General features: G+C 41.1%; 1 protein-coding gene across 1 annotated transcript in view; it reads left to right on the top strand.

Moving 5' to 3' along the window:
- tenm1 (teneurin transmembrane protein 1) overlaps window positions 1–19542 on the top strand; it is a 246359-nt gene that overhangs the window by 184786 nt on the left and 42031 nt on the right. The window contains exon 22 of the mRNA XM_033632857.2: window positions 5600–5832. Coding sequence (XP_033488748.1) covers window positions 5600–5832 — 233 coding nt within the window. The remainder of the gene's footprint in view (window positions 1–5599; window positions 5833–19542) is intronic.

Below are 19542 nucleotides of genomic sequence, written 5' to 3'. Positions count from 1 at the left end.
CTTTATTCTATACTATTGTTCTCCCAAGTCAAATGCATTAATTATTTATCTATATTCAGCTTTCAAAGCTTTTCACTCCACATTTCTTTCCCCCAGCAAAGTGCTTATCAGCCAAGAGGGCTTCAAAACAAGGTGTTCTCCAAGGAGAGACAATATGGGATGTACTCACTGTAAAACCATTGTCTATTCTTCCAGTGTTTCCGCTACCATAATATTGGGGGAGTGGCCCGCCCCACTTATCAGCCCCATGTCCTGCCTGAACACTGAGGAGTTATTGGTGTCACTCATTCAATATTTAAAATAAATAAATATACAAGTTATTAAGAAATAGTTGAAAATAATGTCTCTGAATCATGTTTAGTTTACTGTTGCTTCTGAATGTTACTGCTATGGTGTGAATTGTTTATCGTTTAAAGACCGCACATTATTCGCTTCAGTTGTATATGCATATGAAGTCGTTACAATATTGACGTTTGAACACCATGAACATGGCGGCCAAGGCGATGCAGACACTGCCTCTGGACCACGAGAGAAGCACAGGAGCTGACCGAGATAAAGACTGCGGTCAAGCTAGCCGTCACTCACATGTCCGTGGTCAAACCAGCTGTGGCTAAAGGTGGAGTGCACCCTTACTCTGACCTTTATGGCAAATAGATAGAAAACAACCTAGGATTCTCATGTGACTTCTTCGGCTTTTCAAAATAAGGTGTTACCATGGAGCATATATGAAGCACATTTACTGCAATTAGATGAATTGGATTATATTCACAAGAAGTATTGTTACCTGGTAGCATGTTCCCAGTAAATTGCGAGGTACATTACTTTCTTCTTTGATTCTGCTTTGCCACACATAAAATCCTGACAATGATGGATTTTTACAGTATCAGTTTGGAGATTGGCCAAAATTAAAATCCCTGGAGGAGGAAGTCCTCCACAATATTATCTGAGAGCCCAGACGGTCGATTCAGAGAGACAGTCAGGAACAGCTAGATCACTGTGTCTATCAACTCTGATCACTGTTTTCTTATTTTGTGTGGAGAGAACAAGGGAGACCAGAGTGAGGTTGTTTGTGCGGTGTTTGTTATTGTTGTTCATTTCCCTTCCACTGGATAAATGTATTCTGAGCTGCGAGCGTCTAATTGAGAAAAAGACAGGGGAAGTGATTTGTAATCAGTTATATGCACCGTGCATTGCTTGTGGTAGCTTCAAGAGGCCAAACAAATATGATATGCTGCGCGGAGCAGTGGCACACTTTGAAACTCTGTGAATAACTCTCTTAGGATCAAGTTTAAATTATGTATGTGCAGTTCAGTGCAGAGCTCTGTAAACAGTTATGCACTTAATGGACTCGATGACTGACAGTACCCTTGCCTATACTGCAAGTGTTTTTTTTTTTTTGTTTTGTTTTTCTGGGTAGGGAGAAGGTTCAGGCTACTATCGGAAGTAAGTTTTCTCTTCAGAGAGTAAAGGCTGGTGAGGGCAGGCGAGTCATACAGCATACATCTGCTGTCCAAATAAAGCAGAAAATTATAAGAACCGATTAGTTAACTAACAAAAAGGCTTTTAGCTCAGTAAAAAAGTGTAACTGCTAATTGAGGAAGAATGTGCAGAGGCATGACATTAGAAATATTTCTCTTGACATTGTAATTTCCCTTGCATGACTTTTTATTGAAAAAAGAAGGGAAAAGCACTTTCACAGGGTGTCTTTGGGTTTAATTGGCAGGAAGCCTTTGACCAGACCCGGCTGACATTGGATTTCACGCTACGAAGTAATTGCTTGGATCTCGCTTAGTTACTATGTTCAAAGTGCAAAATTCTAGTTCTTTTTCATAATTTTTTTTTTTTTTTTTTTTTTTTGCAATCACTTTGTTCAAGTCACGATAATACACCAGAATGACCCGACATTATCAAAGGTTCTCTGTGATTAATAAACTGCAGTCTGTATGTACAGAAACAAGTCAAGTGTTCACTGCACAGCTGCATCCCCACAGTGTTGGTTCTCCTCCTACACAGAGTACAATATACCGTCAGCGTAATGGTAAAAAGAAGTCAGTGCTCTTAGTGTGCTTTCTTCATCCCGAGGACAAAAGACAGTTTTATTTAAACAGTTGGAAAAGTACATAATTCCATACTGTGTTCTGTCCTCCACACAACACTCTGTATTTTTTAGCCTTATGCTGAATAAACTTCCAGTCTTTTGTCCACTCTTACCTCTCATAATCTAACAATAACAGCTAGAACAATAGACAATTATGTGTCCACATGCGTCTTTTGGCTTAGGCCAAATTTAGCTATATGAATGTTCTGGGTTTAATTTTGGTCTGGACCTTTGTTGCATGTTATCCCCACTCCCTGTTATTGTCTCTCCTGTTTTCTTGTTGCTCTCAATTTAGTTTGCTGTATTCTGGGCCGTGTGCCACAGGAGTAAAAGATAAAATGAACTGCAAAAGACAACATTTTACAGCTATCTCATAGTATATAGACCACATGAAATCAAAAACAGAAACACGTACAGCTTATAAGCATAACCCTGAATATGCACCACTAGACTTCTGCAACAGAGGGATCATATCATTGAAATATTGTAGAAGGGTGCAGCTTTTGGTAGGATTTATGAATGCATAAATTATGTTCTCCACCTTATCCAGTCTCCACATACATTTATACATTAGGTTCCTTATCTCTGCCTGACACAAGGACACATTTAACCTGACGAACATATGACTAGCACTTGAAAATCTTGGCTTATACAAAAACATCTCCCTGACATCATTGTAAGCCATTGTCGCTCTCTGCATACTGCTGTTTTCATACTGATACTATAGGTGAGCATTATACAGGAGACGCGCATTAAATCCTGTACTGAGAGGCTTTGCTGTCGTCTCCCAACTTTCCTTATCAAATAAAGAAAAAATGAGCGAGCCCGATATTAAAAGTCTGTTCCCTTCGCTGTAGCCTTGACATTAATATTCTCCATTGCCAGGCTCGAGAAATAAGGTGTCTCATTACGAAGTTAGACTGATGGAAATTCAATTTTATATGAAATAAAAATGTCGATATTGTTTTATCATTACGGTGAATAGATCCACGACAAAAGTAGCAAATATTTAATGTTCACCTTGGCATACACTAGTGTTTCATGTTTCAGGGTCCTTGAAAAAGTTTCATCAGGTTTATGCAGCATACAGTCTATTCTATAGGTGTGAGAGTAATGTAGAAAAGACCTCTGTATCCAGGGTGGCATTTTGCTCTTTAAAGGTTCTTTATACGACATTCGGAGTATTAATAAAGCAGCAAACCACTGTTTGCTATGAAAAGATATATAGTTAGAGATAGATAGATAGATAGATAGATAGATAGATAGATAGATAGATAGATAGATAGATAGATAGTAGAGTAATAGCGTCCTGTGCAGAGAATAAAATCTACTTCTGTGTGTGTTGTAGTCCGAGCTTCTCTGTAATTTGTTGTGGTCAGTTAGTCCGGTCCCACTGGCTATCTCATCACAGCCGTTTTGCACTGCACTCATATGGCAGTTATAGCTGATATTGGGATAGCATTGTCACAGACGGGTAATGACCACCCTTTGATTCCACCCGGTTAACACTGTTAGCTCTGCCAGCACTGTTGCTGCTGTTTATCTTTGCTTATGGAGCTAGCATGGTTAGCTTCTAGCTGCAAGTTCAGCCACTTCCATGTTGAGAACCATGTGCAAACAACTGATATGCTGTGAAATTCACATAGAGACTTCCAGTGTTGGGTAAGGGTTACTTTAAAAGTAATCAAAGTACATTACTGCGTTACTTTTTAAAAAAGTAACCAGTTACTTTACTGCGTAACTCCCTGAGTAAAGTAACTCAATTACTTTAAAAGTACTTCCAGCATTACTCCCTGAGAAAAGTAACTCAAGCACTTTTAAAGTACTTTTGAGTATTCTACATTTCCTATTGGGCAATGGACCACACCTACATTTTTTTGTCTCCAAAATTAAAGCAGTATGGACCAGCATGGACCATTTGCCCTTCAATGAGATCCAATTCTCCCATCACAGCCGTCACTTTGACCTCCTGCCATCTGCTGATGCTTTTAGGTGACTACAACAACATGTCGGCTGGTACATGAACAGACACACAGTGACTCAAATAATAGTGAAAGTAATAAAAAATAGAACAAGAATAACCCGATGACATCACACACGCCGTGAAAGACGACCAGGGATAATTGGTGAGTACCAGCGTGTAGCGTGTACCAGGCATAATGCAAGTCCTGAGTCTGAAATATGTCTGTCAGCGAGTCCTACTCCACCTATTTAGACTCCACCGTAGACAGCGGCAGCATTTCTCCGACCACGTAGCGAGCCACAAGCTCCGTGGCTTCTTTCAGACTGATAGGTTTAACGTTATCTCCGTTATTAGAACCAAACGACAGCCGTTGCTGTTTCTGAGCTGAAGGACCAGCGTTCTAAAAGTAACGGAAGTAACTGATGTCTTGTTTGAAAATGTACTTAAGTATTTGATTACTCAAACAGCAAACTAACGCGTTAGGTTACTTGTTACTGCAAAAACTAATCAAAGTACTCTAACGCGTTACTTTGTAACGCGTTATACCCAACTCTGGAGACTTCCTAGTATGACAGATTGTGACAAATTTTTGTTTGTTTGCTTTTCCTGTAGTCTGAATGTAGTATATTGAGGATGTTGAGATTAGCCCTGGTTCACTTCGCTGCATGTGATTATTAGTAGTAGTTACATACAACATATCAATCATTGGTTTAATAATTTGAATTAATAACCTCATTAACATTTTTTCTTTAAGTTACAGTCTCAGTTTAGTTCTCTTTGGTGGCACCTATGGTAATAAGCAGTAATTGCAGTGTGTTTGTTGGCAGTCTGTTCAGACCAGGCGGGTGAATGTATTTATATTAGCTTGTTTTATTAGTCCTGCAGCTGTTGAGATGAGAGGGTTACCACAGTATAGACGGTGTGTGTGCGTTTGTGTATGTTTGTCCATACATGTTGTGGTGTGTGTGTGAGGGCGGATTATTAATGACTGTGCACCACTTGTGATTTTTCCTGGAAATGTGCCCACAGACACCCAGTTTGTAATACTGCAGAGGCAGAGGCTTTCATCAGTGGGCCACAGGCACTATCACCATTGTGTTACCTCATTTGGTGATAGAAAGTGACTTAACAGACATTTATTGAAATTAACATCTTTGAGATTTTCTTGTTTAACATAATTGCCGATACAAAATCTCAAGATTGAGATTAATGCTGTGGGAATCTGTGCCATTTAAATTGGAGGACATTTGTCTTGTTCCAGCACAGACACAGGTTTATTCCTGGAGTCTCTTATAGTGATGCTATTCACCTGATTGCCTCTAAATGCCGTTACTTCAGTTGATGGTATTGTCTAGTCATGAATACTGGGTACACAGTTTGTGTCACTTTGGGTAGGTAAGTAAGTAAGTAAGTAAGAAAAAAGAAACATGTTCTAAAACTCAATCTAAATGCTCTACGGAAAATTGTGTGTCATAAGAAAATTAGCATCTAAAATATCCTTGCTTTCTCCATTAACTTTGTACACTCTCTGTCACTAGCACCAGCCCTGCTCATAAATACTACCTGGCCATGGATCCAATGGGGGAGGTTCTTTACGTGTCAGACACCAGTAGCCGCAGAGTGTACCGGGTGAGGAACCTCGGGCAGCCGAAAGATCCATCTCGCAACCTGGAGGTAGTAGCCGGGACAGGGGAGCAGTGTCTACCTTTTGACCAGAGCCACTGTGGGGAGGGCAGGAAGGCCACGGAAGCTGCACTCAATAACCCTAGAGGTAGGAACATCAACACTACATCTAAAGAAGTCACTTTCTCAGTCAGCTCACAGTTACTAGACACCGTTGCCGCGAGCATGAATTACATTTAGCATCCCTCCAGGCGAATATATAGAGAATTTTTGCTCACGGATCAGTATTCAGTAATGTTTGGTACACCTAGCAGGAGGACTAGGCTATGACTAGTTTTCTGAAGGTCGGTACTTTTGTATTGAAGCAGCTCATCACACTGCCATTTTGAATCATTTATTATTTTCCTGATTTCACAAAAGAAAATTGTTTTGGTTTGCTTGTATTTCACCACGTCACCGCTTGATACTTGGCAGAGTGTGATACATTCAGAATCAGTGTTGAGATTGTCATGGGAAACAGAAACTGCTATCACAATCTCCACTTTGATAAGCCTGTTTTTTTTTTGTTTGTTTGTTTGTTTTTCTGGAAGTATAGTACTACTTTCCGTGTGGAAAGGTGATTTTTTTCATATGATGTTGTGAGCACATTTTATGTTGGTTTCATTGGTGCATCCATCAATCCAAGTTGGTTGTAATGCTGTGCTACAACGTGCATAATCCTAGATAATATGTCCGTATCTATAAATTCCTCCTGTGTCATGTCCTTACTGTGGGTGGTTGCTGTTTTATAAAAATGAAAAACCTCCTCGCTGCTTGCCCTTGTTCAGAAATATTCTTTCATTCTGGATTGACTTGCCACATTTTGAATAATGTATGAATTATTAATTATTGGATAACATGCACAGTGCTCGATTTTGTCAGACAAAGGATAATTACACCACAACTCCATTGTGATTAGATTTATCCTCTAAATTATAGTGCTGACTCTATTTCCCTTTAAAATGCAAGTATGTTTATTTAAGATATCAGTTTTCTGAAGTATAATCCCTGCACAAGTATTAATGTTATGACTGATTCCTGTGTTGTGTTTTGACTGAAGAGACAAATCATTTAAAGCTTTGATAAAATAACACTTTCACTGTGAGCCCTCAACTATTCAGATATGCAGTGGCATTAAAATAATGCTTAATTGGTTCAAGGACCCTACTGTGTTCTGCCACAAAAAAACACTCCACATATCCCCCACCAGCAGCCTGTACTGTTGACACCAGCTCGGACGGATTGATGGATTCGTGCTGGTTTTGCCTATTTCTCGACCCTGCCATCAGTTTTTGAATTTGAATTGATTTAACCAGGCAACACTAATATTTCCGCTCTTCAGTCACCCAGCTGTAGTGATTGTCATTGTTGCTAGAAGTTATTTTTAAAGGCAATGACCTCATTTATGTGATTTACCTTAATAACAATAATGGTTGCAATTTTTTTTATGAAAAGGAAATAGTCTGCCTTGTGCGACAAGCACTTTTCCACAGCAGACATTTTGCCATGTCACAGCAGGAAAAGCACAGGTGTGACTAATAAAACTAGTAATCATGGCAGCAGTCCATTCAAGTGTTCCAATTTCAGAATGCTGGTGTTGTGCATGCTGGCTCACTGTCACTCTTTACTGGGACACTTCAATGGAATGAGGCCATCATCAATGTTATTGGTTGCACCTGTGCTTTTCTTACTGTAACAAGGCTGTTGCGTACATTCTCAATAGGCAGACTCCAGTCCACATCCGGAGAGAAATACAATTTATTCAGCACCGGAAACAAAATTTTGCTGCAAACTGATCCAGACTGCTTTCGAATGACATATAGCTATCACATCACCTCACCTCTCAGCATTCAGCTGCCTTCTCGTCGCCACAGTGTGCAAGGCTGTTGTCAGATCAGATGTAGAAACTCTGGTTGAAAAAAGTAAAATGGCATGCTCAAACTAGCCGATATAAAAACGGAAGGTTGACGATGAGTGGACTGAGAAAAAGACGCTTGATTTGCCCAAAGGATGCACAAAACCAGTGTTGCTGTACTTGCAATGAAACAAAATGTTAAGTGGCCATACATCAGACCAGCAGTAAGTCATTTAGAGTAGGCTTTCATCACTGTGACCCCTTTTGGGGGAAAACAATCCAGCATCCCGTGGTAGATGGCAACAGCATGCACAGAGAAGGTTGAAACATGTCTGCAAATTCCTGCTTTAATCAAGCTGGTCTGAATTAATAACACAGGCCAAAGAGTTGCTGTGTAGTTGGTTGCGCCAACATTAACACCAAACACTGATCTCCCAATTTTTTCCCTACAATGTCATAAGAAAGATAGAGGAGCATTGACTCTAAGCTATAGACCAGACTGGCAGTAGGTCATTGCCAATGCCTTGTCCCTTATGGGGAAAAGAAACACCTTGTCACAGGAGAGAAGCTGTTGTGTAGCGGGTTCATCAAGACTTTCACGCTGAGATTTTGGACACATAATACACAGATTTTCACTGTCAGTGGGATACAAAGCTAAATGATGCTAGTGACAGTCACTACTGATGGATAGTGACTGTCAAGGCAAGGTCGCAGAACAATTATTAGACATGTCTATAAGACAAATGTTTTTTTAATAAGAAATACATGCATGCAGATGTGCCAAAATTATAATCCAAGGTCCACTAGGGCCTTTGACTTTCTATCCCACAAAAGGGGTTGCGGCCTTGACATTTTGTGGAGTACCTGTGTTTGCTAGTCTGATGTATAGAGAAGGGTGGTAATGTAAAACATATCCATTGTGAGCGATACTATCTCCAGAACATGGAGGTAAGAACCACAAAATTAAACCAGTTGAAGTCGTCATATCAGGCCCATAGCTGAATAATTCTAAAATCAATGACACAGCAAGAGCAGGCAAGAGAGGTTTCACAGAGAGTAGCATGAGTCCTAGGCAAACACAAGAAGCCCTTTTCAGACACTGAACTAATAAAAGAGTGTGTGAGTGAGGCCATGCTGGAAGGAAAGCAAAAGGATTAAATGAAGGAGAAAATAAATCAGATACCACTCTCAGGTTCCTCTGCACCAAGACGAACAGAGATTCTTGCTGAAGATTTGCTCCATCAACTTTGTGATGGCATAAAAAAGGCACAATTCATCTCACTTGCCATGGATGAATCAGCATGGATGGAGTACCTCTCATGACAGTGAGAGAGAGAGGCGACTGGTGCAACGCTTAGAAACTCACCACTCCGGTCTGATATGTCACTGCATAATCCACACTGTTTCTGTGTGTTAGTCTGGGTGAAATGTACTCAGAAGCCACAGAAGCTGTGATGAGACACATTTCTGACAGAGGTCTGTGCAACTTGTGATGATTTGCTCCTCCACAATCATGTCTGGTGGCTCGGCAGTGGCAAAATACTGGAGAGTTTTCAAGGCCATTCACACAGAGCTTCAAACCTAAAAAATGCAAGAGCCAAAATGTTTGTGGATTTCCTGCAAAATGGAGAAAAAATAGAAGCTTTTATGTTTTTGACAGATATAACATCCCACCTCAATGACTTTAATGTCAAGCTTCAGGGCAGAAACAACACAGTGACCTCGTGTCTGTGGTGTGCACGTTTTCAGAGGAAGCTGGAGGTGTTTAAACTTGACATACGGAAGGGCATGCTGCACTTTCCAAAGCTTTTGGAACAAACCTGAGGAAAAACATCACCTTCAGAATCATGCTGAGTTCCTGGAGAAGCTGTTTGAAAATATCCAAACCTGCTTTGAGGACTTTAGCTTTAGAAAAACAACTTCTGCTGTGCGTTGGAAACCCATTTCTTGTCAGAGGTCACTGAATTCCAGATTGAAGGACAGAGAATCTGCCACTGTGTCAATAGAACTGCTGAAACCCTTTTTACACAGAGATCTTGCAATAGGGTTGCAGCAAGGACCTTTTGTTATGCTACCTTTGCTTTTTCATACAGCACCAAACAACACCGGCTGAATGCTGCCGTTGTGTTTTAGATAGCATGCCGGCACTCCAAGCTTGACATGTATACAACAGCATTAGCCTCTAGTGTAACATATAACATAGTGCTTTTCTAAACATAACAATGGCATACCATGGCCATAACAGTCATTTACCTTCCCTGTTATATGGCAGTTGATCTCGCCCTCTGCTGGGAATGAAAGGAGCTTCCGGATCTCAACGTCTGCCCAATTTGTGGACATTTTCAGCTGCTGTTCTTCGCTTTTGAGTTAGCTGTTAACTGCTTTTTAAATCTCCTGGCAGTGAAGTGCAGATATAATACAGCGTTGAAACGTCACATCTGTCCCTTCTTGCCATCGTAAAGATGCAGTGTTAAAGGGGCTTGAGTTGATTGACCTCTGAGGAAACCTATTTCTCGAGGAAGCTGTGACCCCTGTCGCTTTCTGGACAAAGAATGTCCCTGCTGAAGGTACTCCTTGCCTACAGAGGATTGTCCTTCACCTCCTCCCCATGTTTGCTTCAACACACTGCTGCAAATCGTGTTTTTTTAATGATGAATACAGCGAAGACTTTATACTGCAGCAGACTTACTAATGAACACTTGTAATTACAGTTGAACATTTTTTTCTGAAAGCTCTGATATGTGTGACTTGGCACTTGATAATAATATGAAGTGTCTGAAAACCAAACAAACATGTACACCCAATATTGTGCCTGTCATTCAACGTAATTAAGATTCAATGAATGTAGTGCTGTGTTGTCAGTTCACTCTCACACAGCCAAGTTGTAAACATGGGAATCTTTCCCATTACTACCATCCTTCCCATATGATATGAATGTGGCATCAGGTTGAAGTGTGACTGAGCTGCTGGGAATTACTTGAGGTCACCAAACTCCATATACCATTAAGAATGATGAGGGTATAATTTGTCCCACCCTAGGTAATGCAGAAAAGCTAACAGAAGAGTCAGAGAGATGTCAGTCAAGCAGTCTCTACACACCCACGCAGTCCAACTTCACCTGGCTTTAATGTCTGTGCCTCAGCAGCTCAGTACATTTCCTTACCACACAAAATGACCAATTGCACCATCACAGTGCAGAAAGATGATGTTTTTGTAATTTGAGAAAATTGTCATTAAAAACTGGGTGAAAGCTAGCCACTGGATTAAGAAAACAGGCATACATTTCCTTGTCTTACAGTCATATGACGGGGGGATTATTTGATCTTTTTATTAAAATGCCAATAATAGCCCAAGTAGTCGGGTAAGCATGGCTTCCTTTGACTTACAGGAGAAATTGGCACTTGTAGGCGCTAAACTTAAACCAAAATACGGCTGTCATATTAAGCTGTTCTAATACAGAAAAGTCTGCAGATTCAGCTCTGATTCCCTCCAAGCCTTAGCCCAGTTCAAGATTTTTGAATTAATGCACACATATTTCAGACATTAAGCCTGCAGTGTCGATTTAAATTGGTTAATCATTATACCCTTAGTTATTAGCTGACAGGAGTGGATTCCAGCAATGTGTCTCTGCTGCTGCTGTACAGTGCTACAGTTTTTTTTCCCTTTCTTCTTCCCCGCCTGTTAGCTGGAACAAGTCTTACTGGTCTCTTCTGACTTCTGTCATCAATAAGGCATTGTCCCCCCACAGGGAAGCTGGGGATAGGGAGGTTTTTTCACTGCACTGGTCTGTGGTTGTAAAATGTAGACACAAAAGCACGATCCCAGTACATCCCTTGCCCCTACCACTTAACCCTTACCCTTCCATTTTGCATGTTAATGAGGAGTGTTAGGGTGTCCTGATCCTTGCTTAGGTGGAAGAGAGTACAGGTTACATGCCCCCTTAAAAATGGAGAATTTTCAGAAGCACACTCCAAACCTAGTGTTTTGAGAAATCAACAACGTTACAGTTGCAAATGTTAGCCTACAGATCACTGCTAGTGGTCTGGTAATGAAGCAGTGTTCTTTTTAATGACTTGTTTGATCAATTCATATCGAGAATCTTAAGCGGAGAACAAAATCACACTTTACTGTCTCCATCACATAAATGTAATTGTGATAATACTGTTATTGCCACTGTCGCATATGTTTACTTAAATGCCATTGACCACTGTTGACGTATCAGGGTCTTTAATGGTTGTCTTCATTCATAGGGGAAGATTTCAACCACTACCCCTTGTCACTCTATTCCATGCGGCAAAGGGTCCTTTAAAAAACAAGGGGTATGGATAAAAATAAGAAATGGGGTAGGACCTAAATCTATATAAGTGCATGGGTTTTTACCGTGGTCTTCAACACAAAAACCAACGTGGCTTTTCGTTGAGAGATAAACAGTATTTCATTTTTTACTTTAGTAATTTTTTCAGCTGTACTTTGATGATAAATTAACTTGGAACTTGAACTAACACTAATGATTATGGCTCGCTACACTAATGATTGTGCCAATTATGATAAAGCTATGGGTCGACCTCTAGCTCAACTGGTAGAGTGTGTGTCTCATATAGGCTAAATCCTTGCTGTAGCACAGGTTCCGTTCCAGCCTGTGGCCCTTTGCTGCATGTCATCCCATTCTCTTTTCCCCCTGTCCTGTCATTCTCAAGCTGTCCTTTAATAAAGGCAAAGAGCACCAAAAAATAAATAATTAACTACACTAATACTTAGGTTTGAGCTGATTGGCAATTGGATTGTATATCCACGATTGAAGGGATGATCCACAGTTGGTTTTTCCTACGCTGATATTGAGGCAAATTTAACTAATTTACAATAAATCTGAGATGTTATAAAATCTCTGAAATCTGCACCCTGTTGTGCATTTAGAGATTTCTTTGGTGGAGCGGCACGTCCGGCCCCTGAGTCCTGTTAATCAGCACAAGTGACTAGTGAATTTTAAATCCTGCATCTCACCCAAGATCTCCGCTCTCCATATGCTTGCTTACATAGCTTGCAGATAGGCTGTGAAATATCCCAAGACTCACCTTTGGAATCTGGGTAAAACCTAGAGTATCCCAAAATATAAGACTAAGCCATCCATGCTTGGTAACTAGTCTCGAGTAACCATGATTGAACAATATGAAGAAAGTTGAAAGGATCACCCAACCCTACTAATACTTCTACTGCGACTCTGGATTTTTATTGTGATTTTTTTTAATATGGTGCCATTTTAAGTTGCCAATTAGGGATACATATGCTTACATATTCATATCTTGCACATTATTAGTATGAATAAATTTGATAAAATGTAAATTTTAGACCATTAGGTTTATGTGATCTCTTAAACAAACAAACAAATTGTAATCCCAGTAAATGTGGAGGATCATATTCTTGTCTTGTGTATATGCTGCAATCTCACAAGCCATGTATTTTTCACAATATTCTAAATGCTTCTTTGTGACATAATGTAATATTCCTGTAGTCTTATAGCTCATCTTAGATACATTTCTCAGGTTTGTATTGTAATATACTGCACATATATACTGTACATGTACGTGCCTGACAATGATGCCTGTGAATATAAATAAGAGAAAAGGACAAGAATTGAAAGCAATATTGATTATTCATCAACATCACAATGGTGCCCATATCTAATGTGCTACAGTATGAGTTTGTAGTAATTAATGATTAAACTACCTTTCTACCACTGAATGAAAACATACAAAAAGTAAAGCTTTAGTTTTAAGTGCTTGGATTGCTTTGTGGCACCATGGATGCAATCAATCTAGTGTCAAGAGCTATTACACTAGGTACAAAATGGAGGGAAACTCTTAGATGTTTGCTCATATGTTGTAGCACTGTGATGTACCTCATCTATTGTCTTCCAGCATGTGACACTGCAGAGGTTAACATGACCGATTGTTCTGCTTATTTTTTTGTTTGCACCACCCAGCATCTGTGGAAATAGGTCATTATATGGGGGATATTATATACTGTAGTCTGGGAAGGCCTTAATAGGACTAGATTGGACTTGCGTGGGCTACCTTTGCACAAAAAGCGTGTGCTGCCAGGAAGGAGAAATAATCTGTTTACTGCCCTCACCAATCACACCCACACACCTGGCCACCTCTTAGTCCCCAGGTCGCACAGGAGATTTAGCCGCAGGCCTGTCACTCAGGCTACACCCACAGTCCTACATGGCCTCTTCTGTCAGTCACACTCAGCTTGTGCGTGCAATGCAGTCTGACGTTGGAGGCAGGCAGCCAGTCGATGTGGAGCACAGTAAACAAATGTAGCGCAGAAGTGTCTTCATTTTTCAAACTAAATACAAAGTAGGCTCCAAAATTTGATAGCATAACTTTTTATTATCCCTAACTTCCTGAGTTCATACAGATAGATGAGGGAAAAGATGATGAAGAACAAAAGGAGAAGATAAGAGAAAAACAAGATTGGAGCTGATTCCTGCTACAATCTGACAGATGATCTGAGGACTGTTATTCTCAGTATATGTGCCCCTTCTACCTTAGAACATGCTGTATCTCTGTCTTTGTACAGTAATAGAATATTCTGTCCCAAGACTCCTCCTGTTCACGCACGGTCAGGTATTTTATACTCTTTGACTCACTGCACTTCACAGACTCTTCTGTGACCATTGTGTTCCGACTAACCAGCTCTTATAAAGGCTCTGGAGATTTCTGCCTGGAGCCCCCTGGTTCCCTGTCATCCATCTGCCACAGCCCACACTCATCCTCCTCCCCACACCCTCTTACCAATGGTAATGAGTGGTAGACTTCACAGAGAAATATCTGTCCGTTTTTCTTTTTTGAAGCCGTAGCTCTGTGATTCTCTGGCATTGATCTTGTCTTGTGTCCTCTGGTGAGCTTCTCGCTCCAAATTAGAGCCTTCCTTCTTTCCCTCCACTCCCTCCATCTCTTTCTCTGTCCTGCCTTCTTTCTCATTGACGCATTATGCTTGTGCCCCGGTGTTGACATAGCTGCAGTTGGCCTGCTGTGACACATAATATTGTTACAACACAGCAAACAGTTGTTAAATAGTAATCCATAATTTTAATTTAGCCAACAATGTTGCAGCACTATTGAGCACGCTGCTGTTGCCCAAGTTTATAGTCTCTCTATAGCGTAAACTGCAGGGATTATCTTGTGTCCTTCAAACATTCACTTATGAATACAAGATCTGGGGCATTGTTTAGAGTTGGCTCCACATGCGCTACTGCAGTCAATTAGCTTGGTAAATAAAAGGCCTCGCTCCATTTAGGATGGATCCCATGTCTGACATGAAAGAGGCGTCAGTCCCACAGGACCCAGCAGCCTTGGCTCGCATCTCTGGACTCCTTCTGTTCATAACACGAAGGGGTAAAAGATTTTTTTTTACACATTTAGTAAATAACAGTTGTGTGTATGTAAAAATAACCGTGTTTCATGTGCATGTTTGGACAGAGGAGTTCATAGAGCGACTCCAGTGATTGAGAGTTTAGTTGTTGTTGTTTGCCATGTGCAGGTCTTATCTGTTATTTGTTGACTAGTCCCAGACAGCAAAGCTGATATCCACAGAGAGAAGTGAGTGTGCACGTATGTGTGTGATCATGTGGTAGTGTGAGAGCTTGCAGTGTCAGTCTCTCACTCCGACCCACAGGGGGCAGGCTAATGCCCTTATCAGAAGCTGACATGCTGCCACCACATTTCTCCCTCTTGCCCCGCCGGCCTCTCTCTCTCTCTCTCTCTCTCTCTCTCTCTCTCTCTCTCTCTCTCTCTCTCTCTCTCTCCCCCTCTTCTTTTCTCTCCTCCTCTGCTTTCTTTCGTTCTCTTTCTCCGTGTCTCTCTATTCCCCACACAGACAGACACAACACATTTGTCCCCACCTCACTCAGCCCCACAGCTGCGATGCACGCCATCAGAGTTGAGATAGCAAGGCCGGGGCAGCGAATGAAGCAGTGGGGTTTAAACTGGTTGCGGTTATTAGCATGTTGAACAGCCAGGGAGTTTAAAAAAAGAGTCACAGCCAGGGGTAAATACGCTTCACATGGCACATCACTGCTTGGCCACCAACCTCAGACCACAACAGCCAGGCTGCATGCTGTATGCTACAGTATCTGTGTTGGCAGGTGGTTGACGTATAAGCAGCTTAGGCGAATGAATATCTTCACACATTGGGCGCCGGTCTCATTTACAGAAATGGCTGAAAACATAGCAGTGTGCATAGAAGCGTTTCCCAGTTTGTTTCATCAGTGTGAATCAAGCTTTCGATGCTGTCAGCAAGCCCATACTCAAACCATTAACTCAGCAAACACTGGTCCCCTGCTCCTACTCCAGCAGTGGAGTCATACGAGCGGTAGTGTCCTGCAATTGCTCTAATCACTGCAGCCTGCATTTCACTTTTCTTGAATCTGCCACTTCCCCAAACTGTATTCAGTGGCTGCAGCAGTGAAGTTAGAAGATCTCCTAGGGCTGTGTAGCTTCTATGCCAGCTGCTCTGTGTTATAACTTTGGAATGAATATGCCATTGTTATTCTACCTCTGGCTCCCATAGCATTTAGTGCAGAGTGATTGTTGCGTCTCACAAAATAGAGAGAGGGAGAGGGGGAGCGGATTAAATTGATGGAGAAAAAGAGGGAGCTCAGAAAGAGAGTGAGAGGAGAAAGTGGGCGCAACAGTGGACTAAAAAATAATATGAAATTTATAGAGAAAAATAGAGAATGGAAGGAAAGAGAGAACAACAGAATGAACAAAAATGGATAAAGGGAGAGAGAGACAAAGAGAACTCAGTGTTTTGCATCTAAATCCTGCAGCGTGCAGCAGTCCCACACCTCATCTGCATATTAAACTGGCCCTGTGGCTGCCTTCCCTCTCAGAGGGTCAACTATCATTGTTTCTGTTGGTTTAAACAGAGCACTACTTCGCAAAACAAGGGCATCAGATAAGTCACACTGTGTTTTTAGCTCCAAGATTCGGTTTGTGTGTGAGCCTGTGCATATGTGTGCGCAATTTTTAACAGCCTGCTCCTGTGTTTCATTTCACATTGACCGAGCTTTTGTCTTTGCCCCTGGACATTCCTGCATTAATGATACACACATGAATTAATCACACAGCAAGGCAAACAGCAGCATACTCTATGATAATGCAAATTAGAGAGACGCCAATGGGTCATGCTATTTCTACCACAGCTAGTTTTCTCACTGCAGCATCCATGATAATTAGAAGATCGGCAATGGTTTGTGCAACAGACATGCATCACTGAGCAGCCACAATAAGAAGTTCTGCCAGAGACTCTTTTCTTCCAAAACTAATGCTGAGAATATAGCTGCCAGCAGCAAATCCAGAGGGCCAAGTAAAGGAGTATCAAGCAAAGCACACAGCACACAGGTACATTGAGGACTTGTCCAGCCAGTGAGCAATTTTTACACGACTGGAGAAAGAATTGCAGAGATATGGCCAACGTCCTGTTTGCATATTTACTGCTGACTTTGTCACAGCCAAACAGTCTGCAGTATGTGATGTAAGTGTTCCTGACAGAACTGCAAGAATCTTAAAACTATTCTCTCACCAATAAAGGATACTGATAATAAGGCTATACAGCTGTATTGCTTTGTCACACATGAGAAAGGCAGTTTTGATAAATAATGCATACTTTACGCTCTCATTTCAAAGTACATGTTTTCATTGAAAGTGAGCAGTTGGTGCATGGCCTGAATGTGTGTTGCTGAAAATGTCACATGATCTACATACAGTACTTGACTGTGTAATACCACAAGTGACACTATGTGTAGGTCTTTGTATGTTTTGATGTTCTTGAATGGCACACATGTCTCATACTGATGGGCCAAAGTTTGAACCAGTTTGATTTGAGGTCACTTGCGTGTCACAGCCCAAGAGTTTAGAGTTTGGAAATTGTTGAATGGGGAACAGGTACACATACATAAATGACAAAAAAAATATGATATGATTCATTCAAGCAGGATGACATGCCCAGCGAGTCCTTATTTTTAGACAACATAATCACCACACACGCACAGTGAAGAGCAGCACTTCAAGCTACAGTTGTTAACTTTTATAAATCTTGTTGTCATTTTTGCTGATCAAATATAAATCAAGATTGTGTTACTGCATTGTCTATCTCTCACTGCACTGTTCAGAAACATATTTTAATATACTGTTTAGCTGTAAAATGAGAACGTTTGTGACCACTGAGTTTGTGGCAGGACTAAGGCTGAATCCAAATGTCCACCCTCTGGACTTGCGAGCAAAGCCCTTGCAGACTTCAGTTGTACGTACTGTAACGTGTTCACTGTCATCACATAAAGACTTCGAGGGCAGAAACTTCAAGCTGCTGATAGACAGGTCTCAGGTCTCTTTCACTTGCCGTTGCCATGGAAATGTTCAAGTGGGTGATTACTGCTGTTATATTCCTCACGCATGTTGATGAATAGTGTCTGCTCATCTACCCTTGCAGATAACAAGGAGTAAATCTCATGTGTAGGCTTTATTTGTGACAGAACAAAATGGTATTTATACATCTGTATGTAATAAGCTGCACAAAAACTGAAATGTGTGTAAATGAGGACAGGACTATGACTAAATAAAAAGCTTCTTTTTTTGTTTTTCGGCCAATTTTCTAGCATAAAACTGAGCAGCTTGTTGCAATAACAAAATGCATTTTCATTCCCTCTGTAGCCTTTACTTCTACATCTGTGTCATGATGTGGTTCTGGCCTACACAACTAAAGTAGCATTTAAATAGGCCTTACTATCAGTAATTATTTTACGCATTCATAGGTTTCGTTGTTTTAGTCAGCAATTGAAAAAACCCCACAATGTTACATCCCTATTACAGTGCATTGTGGGTATTAAATCAGTGAAGTCTGGTGAAATCTGCATCCCAGGCAGATTCTCTGGAAGTCTTCAGAAAGTCCTCTTGAAGCCTCTTGTGGACTGGATGATTTGTGGATTTGGACAGCCCTCGGCACTCCCAGACTTCCCAGGTGCACGCCAGCAAAGTCCGCAAGTCTGAAAGTGTGGTTAAGTCCGGACATTTAGATTCAGCCTAACTTTTTCATTTTACAGCTGTGATTGACAGCTGCTCCTCGGGTTTGATTAGTTGTTTTCGTTCACATGAGGTAAGGCCATTCGAAGCAGTACAAGACGATAGACTAGGCAGAGGAATATGACAGTTTCAGAAAATATGACAAAAGATATTTTTTAAGAACGTTATCAAGCTTTTGCGCTACATAGCAGCTAACTTTCATGGCAGTGGCTCAGAACATAGGGACCTGGCTTGGGAACTGGAGGGTCCTGTATGGACCAAGTAGGGAGTTTAGACTTGTAGATGGAGAGATGCCAGTTCACCTCCTGGGCACTGCCAAGGTGCCCTTGAGCAAGACACTGAACCCCCAGCTGCTCCCGGCAGCCCCCTTGTTCTGACATCTCTCCATTTAGTGCATGTGTAGGTCCTGTTTGTGCATTTGTGTGTATTTCAGGCCTGTGTGTGTATGTGACAAAAGAGTGAAAAAAAATGTCCCCTTGGGGATTAATAAAGTATCTCTTCTTCTTCTCCTTCTTAACTAGGACGCTACAGATTGCACCATGTTTTCTTAATTTTTTTGATTACAAGCTGTTGTTTGTGTTGTCTGTTGTTTACATGGCTAACCAGTTTTTATAAATAGCAGTTACCAGAGCTGCATTTGCTTGTGTTCGGCCAGTCAACGTACACTTAAACTGGACAAATTAACATACTGTCAGCTTGTTATTCTACACACCATCTTCAGTCTGACATTGTGTCCACTCTAATGGATTTATATGGGGGAGGGGGATTCGATTTTCCCTACCAATCACCAGAGACCAACATATCCATCTGAATCTAACATCGTGTCAAGTCCACACTGATGTGTAGCCATGCCAACATACCTGTTTGCTGGGGTTTTAAG

This window comes from Epinephelus lanceolatus, chromosome 7, assembly GCF_041903045.1.
Source record: "Epinephelus lanceolatus isolate andai-2023 chromosome 7, ASM4190304v1, whole genome shotgun sequence".
Taxonomy (NCBI): Eukaryota; Metazoa; Chordata; class Actinopteri; order Perciformes; family Serranidae; genus Epinephelus; species Epinephelus lanceolatus.
This window is presented reverse-complemented; position numbering and strand designations above follow the sequence as displayed.